We start from the raw sequence: 12937 nt of genomic DNA, 5'->3' as shown, positions 1-12937 counted from the left end.
CCAGCTCGCTCCTTATGACACAGTCTATTTCCTATCAGTATCAGTCCATATCACACACTGTGATTTAGTGGTCTGTCACAGCTGCGTGAGCATGCATGTGTTCTCACGCGCCTCCCCATTCATCCACAGTGCATCGATCGAATTTTAAGACATAATGATTAATACTTTCTTCACCTCTGCTGATGGATTGTGTTTCGGTGAATGAGGCAGCAGCAAGAAGTGGCCAGTGATGCACAAAGAATCTGTGATTCCTGACTTTTTAAAAGATGTCTTGTTCTCATGTTTGTTTGATTAGCTATAACTTATATTTTGTGTGTTTCTGTGTTTTACACTCCGTGGGCTGTGTCTCTGTATCACCTCATACAGCACTCAGACCAACATGCTTTTGAGGCGAGGAGGACAACCATGAAATTAATTGTTCCACTCCATCTCCAGCCAGCACTCTTCTTTTGAGGGTGCAATTTGTTGGCTGGCATGTAAGGCATGGTAAGAAAAGGCAGGGTGGCACAATAACTGTTTAGCCTTTCTGGGAGATTCTGTGATCCGATTTTGACTTCCTGCTGTGGATTTCTCAGTCAAAGCTCAGTCCAGGTTTCAAACGGCCTCTTGTCTTTCCTCATTTCTACACACAGGCATTTGCTGTAGTGACCCAGTGACACGGTGGCAGCAAACAGAATTAACTTCAACCATGTGACACCCCGGGGCCCTACCTCTTCTCTTTCTCTCCTCACCTCATCTCTACTTGTCTTTCCACCCCCTGTCTCTTCCTCCTTCCTGAGCCGTGTTCGCTGTAATTACAAACATGGCTTTAGGGAATCTGTGCCCCTTTAAATTTAAATGGTGAAACTGCAAGACATTTGTTCTCCTGATCATGTTTTTATGGAGAATGCTCATTCTCCAGGGATGTAGTTTGAATTAAAGAACACATACAGGCACCTGAAAGCAGATATGGTACACTAGGGGAAAATTACTTCTCAGTTGTGTCTTTCTGTCTTGAGATTTAATTAAACAATTCAGTAAGGTTTATGTATTTTATTTATTTATTTATTTATTTATTTATTTTTGTTTGACTTTTTTAATTTAGCCATGTATTAATTAGATATATATATATTCAGTTATAGTTGGTGATAGATAAAATACTCAAATTTATTTCTTTTACTCAAGCATACAGTGCATAGACTATTCGGCAAGCAGGAAAAGTGGTGTCGGCATTTTGTATTTTATCATACTTAGTTATGATGCCTGTAGCAGTGAGGCTGCAGGCTAGTAAACATGCATGTAAATACTGCAAGTTAAAGTTTTTACAGAAAATTGTAACTTTACAGAATATCTTGTTGACCCTTCAGTGTTTTGCACCACAACCACCTTCACCTGTTCACACAAACATGCACATTAGTCTGAAAAGTTTTAAGCTTATGCGGTTATTTTTTTTGTAATCACACACACTCACACTAATGAACATATTGAAAATGATGAGGCCTTAACTGTCCTTAGCATGTGAACTTGGGGAAGCCAAAGACTGAACCCCTAAAGTACAGACTGGCAGACAACTTCGCCATGTCCTTAGGCACAAAGATTATCTTTTTATGTTTTATGTGGAAGAAACATGATAGTTAGCAGTGAAGATATCTGTAAACAAACTTTTTTGGCATACAGCATTGAATCTGTTTACAAGAAAGCTCCAATGGTCTCTGCATGTGCACAGTGAATGCTAATGTTGTAGCTTATCTTGGTGGTAAACTGGATTCCAGATCCTTCTTGTTTATACTATTCTCAAGCAAAAATCAAAGAAACATTCAGGAATTGGCATTTAAAAGGAAGTAAGAACCCTGATGTTCCGTCATATTTATATCCAGATGTTTGCTTATTTCAGGGGCTCATTATATTGTATTGGTGTCTTCATGTTTTCTGACAAACACACGCACATTCGGAGGCCTTTCTGAGGCTTTTCTCTTCATCAAACCAACCTCACCCACTAAGAATCAGAAAAGCATGTGGAGGCAAGCAGAACAAAATTTACATTTCTTCTTTTTTTTGTGAATGGGAACCAAATAACAGCTTGAATGAGAAATTATCGTATAGGCATAAGCTGTATGTTTGGCTTCCTGACACATGCTATGCTCTTTCTCACTTTTGCTTAATGATCACCTATACTTTATTAAGCCATTTATTAAAGCTATTTATTAAACAAATTTTATAATTGAGCTATGATTAGTCTTTTTATGTGCTTAGTAGAATTCTTTATTTAAAAAGATGCAAAAGAGTTTTGTTTATACATTTTTGTCTGTACATACTGTAGATATTTGAATGAGTTTTATTGTTGAGCATGTCTGTGTAGAGAGAAAGAAAAAGAGAGGGAGAGTTTTTAACAGTGAGAGATAGAGTGAAGTGTTCAAGTTAAAGTTGACTCTGCTGACACGTAAAATGAACTGGGATTTGGGGGATGGGGTTCAGAGATGGTTTTCCTCTCCATTAATCACGTTATTATCCAATGAAATGCATACAGTACAAAGATGCTGTACTTGCACAAGCAGCTTAAAGTTATGCAAAAGAGTCACGTTTATGAAGAATGACCAACATGTAAAAAGAGAGAGACCAAAAGAAAAAAAAATGTTTTGTCCTGCCATGTTGTGTATGATGATTATGTATACATGTTTTTAGCTTTCCTGTATGCCTGTGGTGTTATTAACTGAATTCAGTATGCAGTTGTGTGTGTCTACATGCATGTCTCTGTCTCTGTGTGCTGAAGGAGAACCTTTATATTCAAGTTCCAGCCAGACCACAGTGTGTTGGAGCAAGATTATCATCATGAGCTCATCTGTGCGATGTGGCACAGCAAACAGATGAGAGTAAATGAAAGGAGAGGGACTGTCTCACCTGAATGTAGAATGTCTGTCAGCTCTGCCTGGGTCCAATTTCAACCTAATTTCAGTGGACATATGGGATAGTGTAATATAACATTTATTAGAAGACAATTACAGTTATTGGGGTTGTGGTTTGTAGGGAAGAAAGTTATTTTGACTTAAAGAGGCTCCAGGAAGCTTCAAGGTATAATAATCTTTATTGAAGAGTTAACTCTCCTAAGCTGCCGCCATTCACTTACTGTGGGAAATTACTTTGTTACCTCATTAAAAAAATCTCCCCAGCTGAAATATTTTGGAACATTGGAAATAAACAACAGGCAGGTATGTGATTGATTACTCATGTTTGAGATAATACGTCCACTTAAGAACTAGCTGGGCTTAAAGACACGATTATTGTGTGTCAAGGATTGCTTGAAATTTTCTTACTGACAGCAGCAAATGCTGTGTGTCTTTTCTAGTTACGCTTTTCAAGATGAAGCTGCTTCCAGCTTAAACTGTGACTTTTTAGAAAGTATGCCCCTTCAGCAGGTGGACTGCACCTGAGTGAAATTAAAAGCTTGTGGACTATATATTATGGAATGTTTTTGGGTTTAATGCTAAAACATTCATGGCTCCTGCATCCTTGTGTATGTTGTTGATTGACATTGGCATTGAAATTTAAATAAACGAGAGCCATAACAGAATCAACACCAAGTTTTAGACATAAAGCTTTGAATTAAGAGATATATTCATGTGATCTATTTATTACTTTCTATGACTTTAATCAAAGCTGATTTGCCAGCTGTAAATAATTCATTACAATTTATTTACAAAGAAACACTGCTATAAATATCAGGTTTTATACAGCTGTTCATAATACTTTTGCTTTTCAGTCTGTTGTGTTGGCAAAACAAAAACTAAATTTGGCAACTCTATAATAGACTTGATGTTTTGAACTTGATTATCTTCACTTGTGTGGTTATCTATGCACTTTTAATACTGACAGACAAATGAATCATTTAATGTTGTATTTATCATATTCGATACATACAGTTTCTGAGATCTTTTGCATCCCTTTATGGTAAAAACTGAGCTCAAGACCCTGCTGGACACAATCTGATAGTTGTCTTCTGCCTCCTGGTGGATACCTTTTACACTACAACAATTTTTACATATCTCACGGTAATAAACGGTAAATATACAAAAATTTATTTTGTTAATTTTTCTTTTGAACATTTTGTAAAATGGCCAAATAAAGACTTCAGATTTTAAAAATTTGAAATTTCTCCCCATGTTTTTGGGTTGGGCTTTAAAGGGTTAAATCAGTTTAAATGGCTATGACATCTAAACCGGAGCCACATGTTAGCTATTGTGCATGATTTGTGCCAATGTGACAGATACAGTTGCTCAGGAAACATTAAATTATTTATAAGGTTGTAGAATTTGGGCACAATGTGTTAACAGTGTCTTATTGATGTAAACTTGATAAAACTAAAAGCAGAATTCTGCACTTCAGTGTAGAATCTCTTATTGTACTTAAAATTGAGTGCTGAAATGCAGGGTCTCAACTACCACAAACCTTTCCAAATAATTACTGGACTTTTCATCTTCTGAGCATATATATTGCATAAAAGTTAATGTACCTTCACTGTGCTGTAGTCACAGCGGAACACTCAGGGATGGATAAATCCTAACCATCCTAAAATAAGTAAATGCATAAAGTAGGTGATGAACCAGTCCTTAACGTAAACTGTTGACAACCCTATACCTTAGTAGTGAACTCGTAAAGTATAAGCTTAAAACAAGCAGGGATGATGCAACATAAAAATAATAGAACATCTTCATTAAATATGGATCAAAACAGGCTGTTTGCTGCCAACGTATTTATTTTGGGTGTAATATTATTTTACACCGTAAGTGGGGCAGTTACATTTACAGGTTAAAGAAGCACTACTAAACTTTGGGAGATTTTTTAAGGCCGATGTCCCTTAATGACAGCTATTTCGACTTCCATCTTGCATCCTACCTGTACTCTGAGCTCTCTGCAGTTAGTGAAATTCTGTCCGCTGTCCTGTTTTTTGCTCTGTCCCTTTTCCTCACATCCTCCAATAATGTCCTCCATGTTTTCCATGATGAATCAAGTATGGTATGCATTTATGCATTTAAAATAGCCTGTGTGTAATATCTAGTTGCTGTTATAAGTGCAGTTTTTAAGGCCGATAGTTACATAATGCTACTTTAATCCTGCTGCTGCAATGTGCATGCTTGGTGTGAAGGTGGTCTAGATTTGCTGTAGCACGAAGAAATTTGCTAAATTTGCTGCTCATACTGAAGCAGCAGAAGTAAAGATATTAAACCTAGTTCCCAGTTAGACTAATTATGTTATCCTGCTGATTCCGGTTGCAATCTGGGTAGGATGTGAACATTTCAGCAAAATTTCCAAATAGCTGTTTGAAAAAAAAAAAAAAAAAATTCTACCTTCTTGTGGGAAAATGGAAAGAAAACATGTTTTTGAGTATGTTTTAGGTCATAACATACAATTGTTGGTTAGAGATGAGCTCCTAGACACGTATTCTCCATCCAAACATTATTACATGTAAAACTTGTAAAACAGTTGTACTGCAGGGAACCATAACTCATTTAATGAGCCATTCGCAGTTTCACTATACCGGCCGTGTGTACTTAGACTGTGTACTTAGAGCCCATAAGCATAAACCCTGAGCTAGGACTGCCTCTCTTTTTGGCATGGAGACACTTAAGCACAACAGATACTCATCATCACAGAAGACAAAATCTTATTCTCCAGTTGTCCCCTCACTTGCTGGACAGTTTCCATGCTCTGGCCACTAAAGCTCTCAATTTCCAGCTTTCCTTGCCCATCTTCTTGAAAGTGGTGATTCTGGATGTATGTCAGTTGGCTTCTCTATGACGATGATGTGATGTGAGGAGGATAGCTTTAGGCTAATTGGGCCTGGTCTGCTCTGGTCAGCCTGACTGAACATTTCTCTGCTGACAGCTTGTGGTCAGCTGGACTCTGTTAGCATCTCTTTGACCACACAAACATTATCACAAACACAAAAACACCTCCGGTCAGGCTGTAGGAGCTCTTTGCTCTCCTTATATCTATGTGTAATACCTGTCAGGTTCATGGACAGGAATTTAATGGAGCTGTAGAGAAAAATTGTTAGTTTTAATGGAAAAGACTGAAAGGTTCATTTTTAAAAATGAATTATCATAAACTGTGGCTACATCCATTAAATCAACCCATTCATTTTGAAAACTATTCAAGAAAGTAAGAGAAGTAGACACTAAGAGAAATGAAAGTGGAGAGAAGGAAAGACAGAATTAGACAGAAGAAGAAGCTCTTTAGGGAAAATAGACAAAGAAAATTGGCTAAGAAACCTGTCAAGCCAGTTCAGGTTTGAGCTCCTGCTAAACTGTCAGCCTTATTAACAGCCTACCACAGTCAGCAAGGAAGCAGGATTGGTTTAAAATCTAGATTTCCTGTCTCCCTGTCGTACAGAAGTTGTCAGTCAGCCAGTGGGATTAACGTTTTGATTCTCACACCGTAACATCTCTGTGATTTGGCATCTGAGTCATCAGCCAGTCAGTTTGATTGGCCACAGACCACGTTATCTGAGGTTGCAATTAATTTTCACTGCTGTTGGATGAAGGAGTAAATTTGTGTGAGAAGCTCTAAAACTTTTGGATGGTCTAGTTTTGATTTTAATCCAACAACTTGTTGTTTTAGTCAGAGTCCTCTCATTCTTTTTTCCCTTTCCTTTTTACCACAATTTTGTGGTAGATGAAACTGAAACATTTCTCTCTCTTGAAGAGACATTTTGATCCACCTGTTTGGCTGGGGCATGTTAAGAAACTGAACTAAATCGTTGGGCAGTGAAAGCACCATCTCTGGTTAAAATGACACTTATTTCTAGCAGGTTCATTTGTCAGCTTCTGTTCTACAGGCTGCTCATCTCCAAGAAAGTACCATGATAAATATGACCCTGTTTCCTTTAATCACCATAATTGCTATGAAAAAAAGTGGCCATCTAGCACAATGCTTATTTTAGTTTAAAAGTTCTGTCCTCACAGGAATATTGTACCTTCAGGCTTTTTTCCCCTTGCACTTACCTGGTTGCTTTTAATGATGAATGAAGTAATCAGTGGATTTGAATTTAATCTATTACCATGTGCAGGGTAAGTCTATTTCAGCTGTAAAATGTTCAGCTAAATGGAAATATAGTGGTTTTAACCTGGCTCTCTCTATTTGTTCCTCCTGCAGCACTGCAGATGGAGATTTCCCACACTCTCTGACCTCCCACTGATATATTACCCTTTTATGCTCTAACTTCTCTACCATCATTTTATTCCTCTACTTTCTTCTTTCACTATTAGCTTAGCTTGTCCCTTAGCTTCTCTCAGTCTTTCCGTTATTCTTTTTCCAGCTTGTCTCTACATCTATTGTCAACCACATTGTCTTTACTCTCCTTTTTACATTTTTCTTGTCTGCTCATGTCGTCTATTTTTTTTTATTTTTTTCACCCTGGCTCTACTTCTCTTTTTGCCTGTGAAAGTTTTCCATCCTCTCTCACATAAAAAAAGAGAGAAATGTACCCATAACTCTAAAAATATGTTATCCTTTTTTTTCACTATGAAATTTGTCTTTCAGTGGCACTGACTTTTCCTAAGTGTTGCTCCCTGAAGACAGTGAATTTCATCTCAGTTTTTCTTCTTTCACTAATGGCATTCAGCAAAGAAATTTACCCTTATCAAAAGTTTTGGTATGAAGCACATGCCTCTCTCTGTTTTGCGACATCCTGCAGTTTTTCAGATGATTGCCTAAATCCAAAAGCTGCTGCCTTGTGTGTGATGCCTTCCCCATTCCACTCCTCCTACCGTGATCTCTCTTTCCCGCTCCCTGCTACTCATGTGTGTCGCAGTATAGGAGCATGTGAGTATGAAGGCTGGCATAACATTAGAGAGGGCACACTATGTGATATGGCGCTAATCTTCTGTTTAATCCTCCAAGAGTAAAACACAGTTTTCTGCAGCTTTTTCTAATGTTTTTTTCTTTTTCATTTTTACCCCCTTACAACATTCCCACTCACTTAGATCAGCTGTGTGTGTGTGACATGTATGGGTGTGGAATTAACACGACTTAATGTCACTGTTCCCGTTTAAGGCCCTAGCTTAGCAGAGCACCCCAGTATAGGTTTATAGCAGAATAATGTGATTTTGTGTAGTTGATACTGAGGGCAGGAATGCGTCTTTAAAACTTGAAACTGACTGAAAATTCTCAGTTTAGCTGATTTTTTTCTCACTCGTATTTAGATTAGTTTGTTGAATCAACTCCCACTAAAATAAGAGCTTCAGAATCATTGATATTCTAATCTTGACATTCAAGTGCTCATAGTCTTCGATATGTAAACTATGGTGTAACAGTGGCGTTGACTTTGTCATGGCTGCGTCTGTGCTCGGTATACACCAACCAGCCAACACAAACACAACATAACATCTACTAACAGACAAAAAGCTTCACAAAAACCTCAAAGATGTGACAAAAAGTCTGACGTGTTCACCTGGACTTTAAATACCCTACATGCAAGTTTTAAAAATCTGAGAAGAGGGCCCAACCCAACTGACCCTAATGTATAAGTACCAGACAGATGTCCTTTGTTCACACCCTGACTGATCAGAGCTCTTTTGATGGCATTGGGAGTAATTACTTGATCTAGGTGGATGGTCATAATATTATTGCTGGTCTGTGTATGTAACCTGTCGACAGATACTCATCCTGAAAAATGTCCTTCTCTGTCACGTTTTATCAGCTCATTCATATTTAACATAATTTATATTGATGATGCACTGGCAGTAAAAATGAGGTCATATGTTTAAAAGGGTTTGTTCTGGCTTGTGGTGTGCAGCTGATTATCAAAGTTTTTCCATTCATACGTTGGTCTGAGAGCACAAAAAAAAAGGAGAATATGTAAGTGACATTGCCATAGTAACAAAAGTTACTCAGTGCAGGGTGAGTGTGTACAGCAACATTTTTTCTCAGAATAAGCAGTTTAGCAAAAAAAAAACAAAAAAAAAAAACATGCTTCGATTGTTTTATGCAGATGTAGCAATAATTGTGACTCAATAACGTGAATGTTTATCTGTCTTTCAGAAATACAAGGAGTTTGAGCGTGCAGTGCGGGTGGAAGAGATTGATGGGCTGCGGCTGGTAAAGAAGCTGGCAGAAAACATGGAAGAAATGTTTCACAAGAAAGCCCAGGCTATGAAGGTACTTAATCTCCATCTGTTACATTTAATCTCATCCAATATAACAAAAAAAGGAAACTTAAAACAGCTCAACTACAAAGTAGTATATATATATATACATATATATATATATATGTGTGTATGTGTGTGTCGCTGCTGGTGCAAAGACTTCTCACCAGACACAGTTAACGTTTTTGTGGGATCTTTATTCCCTGAGTACCCAACAGAAATGTGGAAAAGAACTAAATAAAATACACCACTTAAGTTGAGCAGCGTTAAAATAATTTGGAGTAAAATGTTTTACACTCTTTAATATATTCTTTTTTAACAAGGAGGTAATCAACTCCTCCTTAACTGGTGTCGCTGATGTATTTACAGCATGAACAACTGAGGCATGTACAATCAGAGTATGAACATTCGGAAACATGAACATCTGAAACAGTCTCCGCTCAAAGAAAAGAAATAAACACAGCTACATATCAATATCCTTTACATGACACACAATGCTTTAACAGAAAATTAAATACAGCAGTGCATTTAGGATACTCACGACAATAAAATGTCTGTGTCAACCCACACATAAAGGTCGCAGCAGTAAACAGGTTCATACAGTTCTCTTTGACAGAACTTCTGCTGCTCAGCTCAGGACATTTGCGTTTCCTGTAACCCAGAGCATTCTCTTCTGGTTTTTACCTACCTACTATTGAAATGGTAAAATAATAAAACAAGATCTTAAAACAATTTGGCTTTTTTTTAAAGTAAAGCCACTGGCGTGATCTATATGTACAGAGTCTCTTTCAGATCACTCTGCTAACTCTTTATGACTTGTGAAGAAGCAGATAGTGTCACAGTCTGACAGTAAAGACAGACACATTTTGAATTTGGTATGTGTATGTGTGAATGCAATGTGTGAAGGAGCAGGCTTTGAAGATGTGGTGACAGACTGAAAGAAGCTGTGATCTGTAAGTTGTCATTGAGCTGCTCAGACCAAGTGCAAGTATCCAAGAAATGCATTCCTAAAAAGCCCTTAACTGTAATGATTCACTGTGAGGACCCAGAAATTCAACCACACACAGGAGTAGGAATACAAAAACAACAGATTTATTGAGCAAAGGGGCAAGAGTACAGTAAGGCTTAAAGAAGCCATTTAGTCCAAAATCCAGAGTCAAGGTCAGAAGGCAGGCAATAGTCAGAACACTGAGGCAGATGGGGTACTTATCCAAGACGATAGGCGAGGCATGGGTCAAAATCCAGAAATCCAAAAAACCAGGCAAGAGGAATCCGACAAGGGGAAGGCAAGAGGGGTAATCCAAGGACAGAAACAGTAGGCAATCGGAAGACAACTGAATGCTGGATCTCAACTTGGTGAGGTGCTGTTGCTGATAATCTGGCAGAGAAGTAGAGACTGAAGAGAGATTAAATAGTGCAGTGACAGAGAAACCAATTTGGGAAACCCAGGTGGACTGAATTGGACTGGTTCTGTCAGAGCAGGAACTAATTCAATATTGTGTGTATATAAAGGTATTTCTTAAGGTTCTTTCAAATGAAAGGAGACAGGTTAGACTGTACTATTAGTATACTTTGGTGTAAATTAACTAACCTCAGTGCTCAAAGCAACACTACTTTATTTTCTGATCTTAAAACTTTGTGCTTCTGACAATGATGGCACACTGACATTCATTATTGCTGGAGCCATTGTTGCCCTGCAGTGTCCTGAAGCTGAGAAACTGCACTTCACAGCTTTTTCTTTTGTCCAGCCTGGTGCATCACATGACAACTGCATTTTGCTTTATGGCACAGTGTCACATGCCAAAAACTGGATATCAGCACATTGATCTTGGTTGTAAACCTTGGTGAATTCAGCAAAGAAAAGCAAGAGGACAGAAGGAAAACAAAGAAATAAAGTGACAGAGCTAGAGTCAACATCAAACTGACTTTTACTGGCTGGAGAGAGCGCAGAGAAGAGACAGGAAGCAGGGCTTAGGTGGTAGTGCAGGTCATCTCAGCTGTGTACTGCAGTCAACATCGAGACTTCATAGAATAAAACAACATTTCTCCTCTGCTCTCTGTACTGCACATGACCTGAAGTGCACACAGAAAGCACATCTCAATACACCCCCACCCCTATAACTGTTTCACCATTTCACTCTCAGGCAGTTGGAAAATAATTTTTGTGACTTAAAGTTTTACATTCTCTCACTTTAAAATTACTCCTGATGTTGACTTTTCTTTTCTTTGTTCCTGAAGTTCTGATTGAAGACACAACCACGGTTAGCACCACTCTAGCCAGTAGCTAACACTAGCCAGATGCACTTGGCTCTTTGAACATAGTGAGTGACAGCAGGGATAGCCAATCACGTTAGTAAGAAATGGAAGAGCAGAGCCAATCGGAAAAGCTTAAGTTGTTGACTTATAGCTACAATGCTGCTGACAGAAAATGCAGATCTCTCAGCTGTTCTGTCCTCTGGAAAATGATAGGGACAACTTGCTGGATATCAGTAGAGACAGACACTACTTTCCCTATGGTCCCTACCCAATTTTATGCCCATGATCTGAGGGATCTGTTCCCCTCTTTCAGTATCTTTTTGCAACTACACATGAACAAATAAACTTTGACAAACCTTCCATCTGTGCCTTAGCACCTCTGCGTGTGTGTGAATGTGTGTGTGTGTCAGTATTGTAACAGGTGTCCACAGCGTTCTGCCTTTCTGGCTGCAGCTCTAGCTTCAGGTGATAGATCCTATCAGGACAACATGGTGCTGTTAACAGAAATTGGATTTTTCTCTGAGAGTCTGGTCTGGGGAAAGAAACTGAAAGAAGGCGAGGGGATGGGAGAGGGACACGGATAGGCACAAAGCGTTTCCATCCTTTAACTTTGCTTGTGCTTGCGTTTTTTTTAATCATATGATACCTTGTTCTGTTTGAATCAATTTGAATATTTTCACATGTTCATATTTTCACCTATTCACATACGCAGTAGTCTTCAGCCTATTATGAGTCATCTGGTATTTCACAAGTAGGACTTTTTCCTCTTATAAAACTGTTCTGTGCTGATCAGTTTATTAAATAATTGTAAAAAGTGTTATCACAATTAAAACGGGATATACTTTTCAAAACAGGATTAATCTTACCCTTTTGATTTCCCAGAGAATAGTGTTTTCATGCTTTCTGAACAGTTTGATAAATGACATATAGATTTTTCCTTGAGCAGTGAGATTAGATACATTGCATTGTGTAACTTATAATAGTTGTGTGTGCCATTTCCTTCATATTCTGTTAAATCCCTGGAGATAGAAGGACCCAGTTAGCTAAAGTCTTCTGTAAAGTTCTTGCCTGGATGCTGTTTGCTTGGTAATTGTTCTTCTCAGAGGGCTTTGTGTGCTTGCCTGAATTAAAGTTTGTATATGGAGTTACAGTCATGGGAGTTGATATCAGGAGGGGAGGAAAAGTTAGTAATCAGGATGATGCACTTGTTCAGTAACAAAGACAGATAAAAGCTGTGTAAGGAAAAGGAAGACTACATGAGTGTAGAGGATGGGTAACAAAAGCCCATGTATGCAGTACTTTGTCAAAAGTTTGGCCACACCTACACATTCACATGTAATCTGTAGGTGTGTCCAAACTTTTGACTGGTATTGTACATCCATGGAGAATTAAACCCTTATCAGCTATTAGGATTTCACTTCACCTCCACCTTTCTAACTTTTAACACCAACTGTTGGACTTGTGGGAAACAACTTAGTTGCAAACATGTAATGGATGCTCCCATGAGTACCTTTCCCTCTTCTTATCCATTGTGCTCCACTTTCTTTCTGCTTTTATTAATA

At 38.2% G+C, this 12937-nt stretch overlaps 1 protein-coding gene across 2 annotated transcripts in view; it reads left to right on the top strand.

Annotated features, from left to right (window-relative positions):
• The window catches only part of cacna2d3a (calcium channel, voltage-dependent, alpha 2/delta subunit 3a), a 117710-nt gene that overhangs the window by 18801 nt on the left and 85972 nt on the right, over window positions 1–12937 (top strand). For both annotated transcript variants that reach the window (XM_042004229.1, XM_042004228.1), the window contains exon 3: window positions 9016–9132. In XM_042004229.1, the coding sequence (XP_041860163.1) occupies window positions 9016–9132 (117 nt within the window). The remainder of the gene's footprint in view (window positions 1–9015; window positions 9133–12937) is intronic.

Source organism: Melanotaenia boesemani, chromosome 13 (genome assembly GCF_017639745.1).
Source record: "Melanotaenia boesemani isolate fMelBoe1 chromosome 13, fMelBoe1.pri, whole genome shotgun sequence".
Taxonomy (NCBI): domain Eukaryota; kingdom Metazoa; phylum Chordata; class Actinopteri; order Atheriniformes; family Melanotaeniidae; genus Melanotaenia; species Melanotaenia boesemani.
Note: the sequence above shows the minus strand (reverse complement) of the source record. Positions and strands in the feature narration are given on the sequence as shown.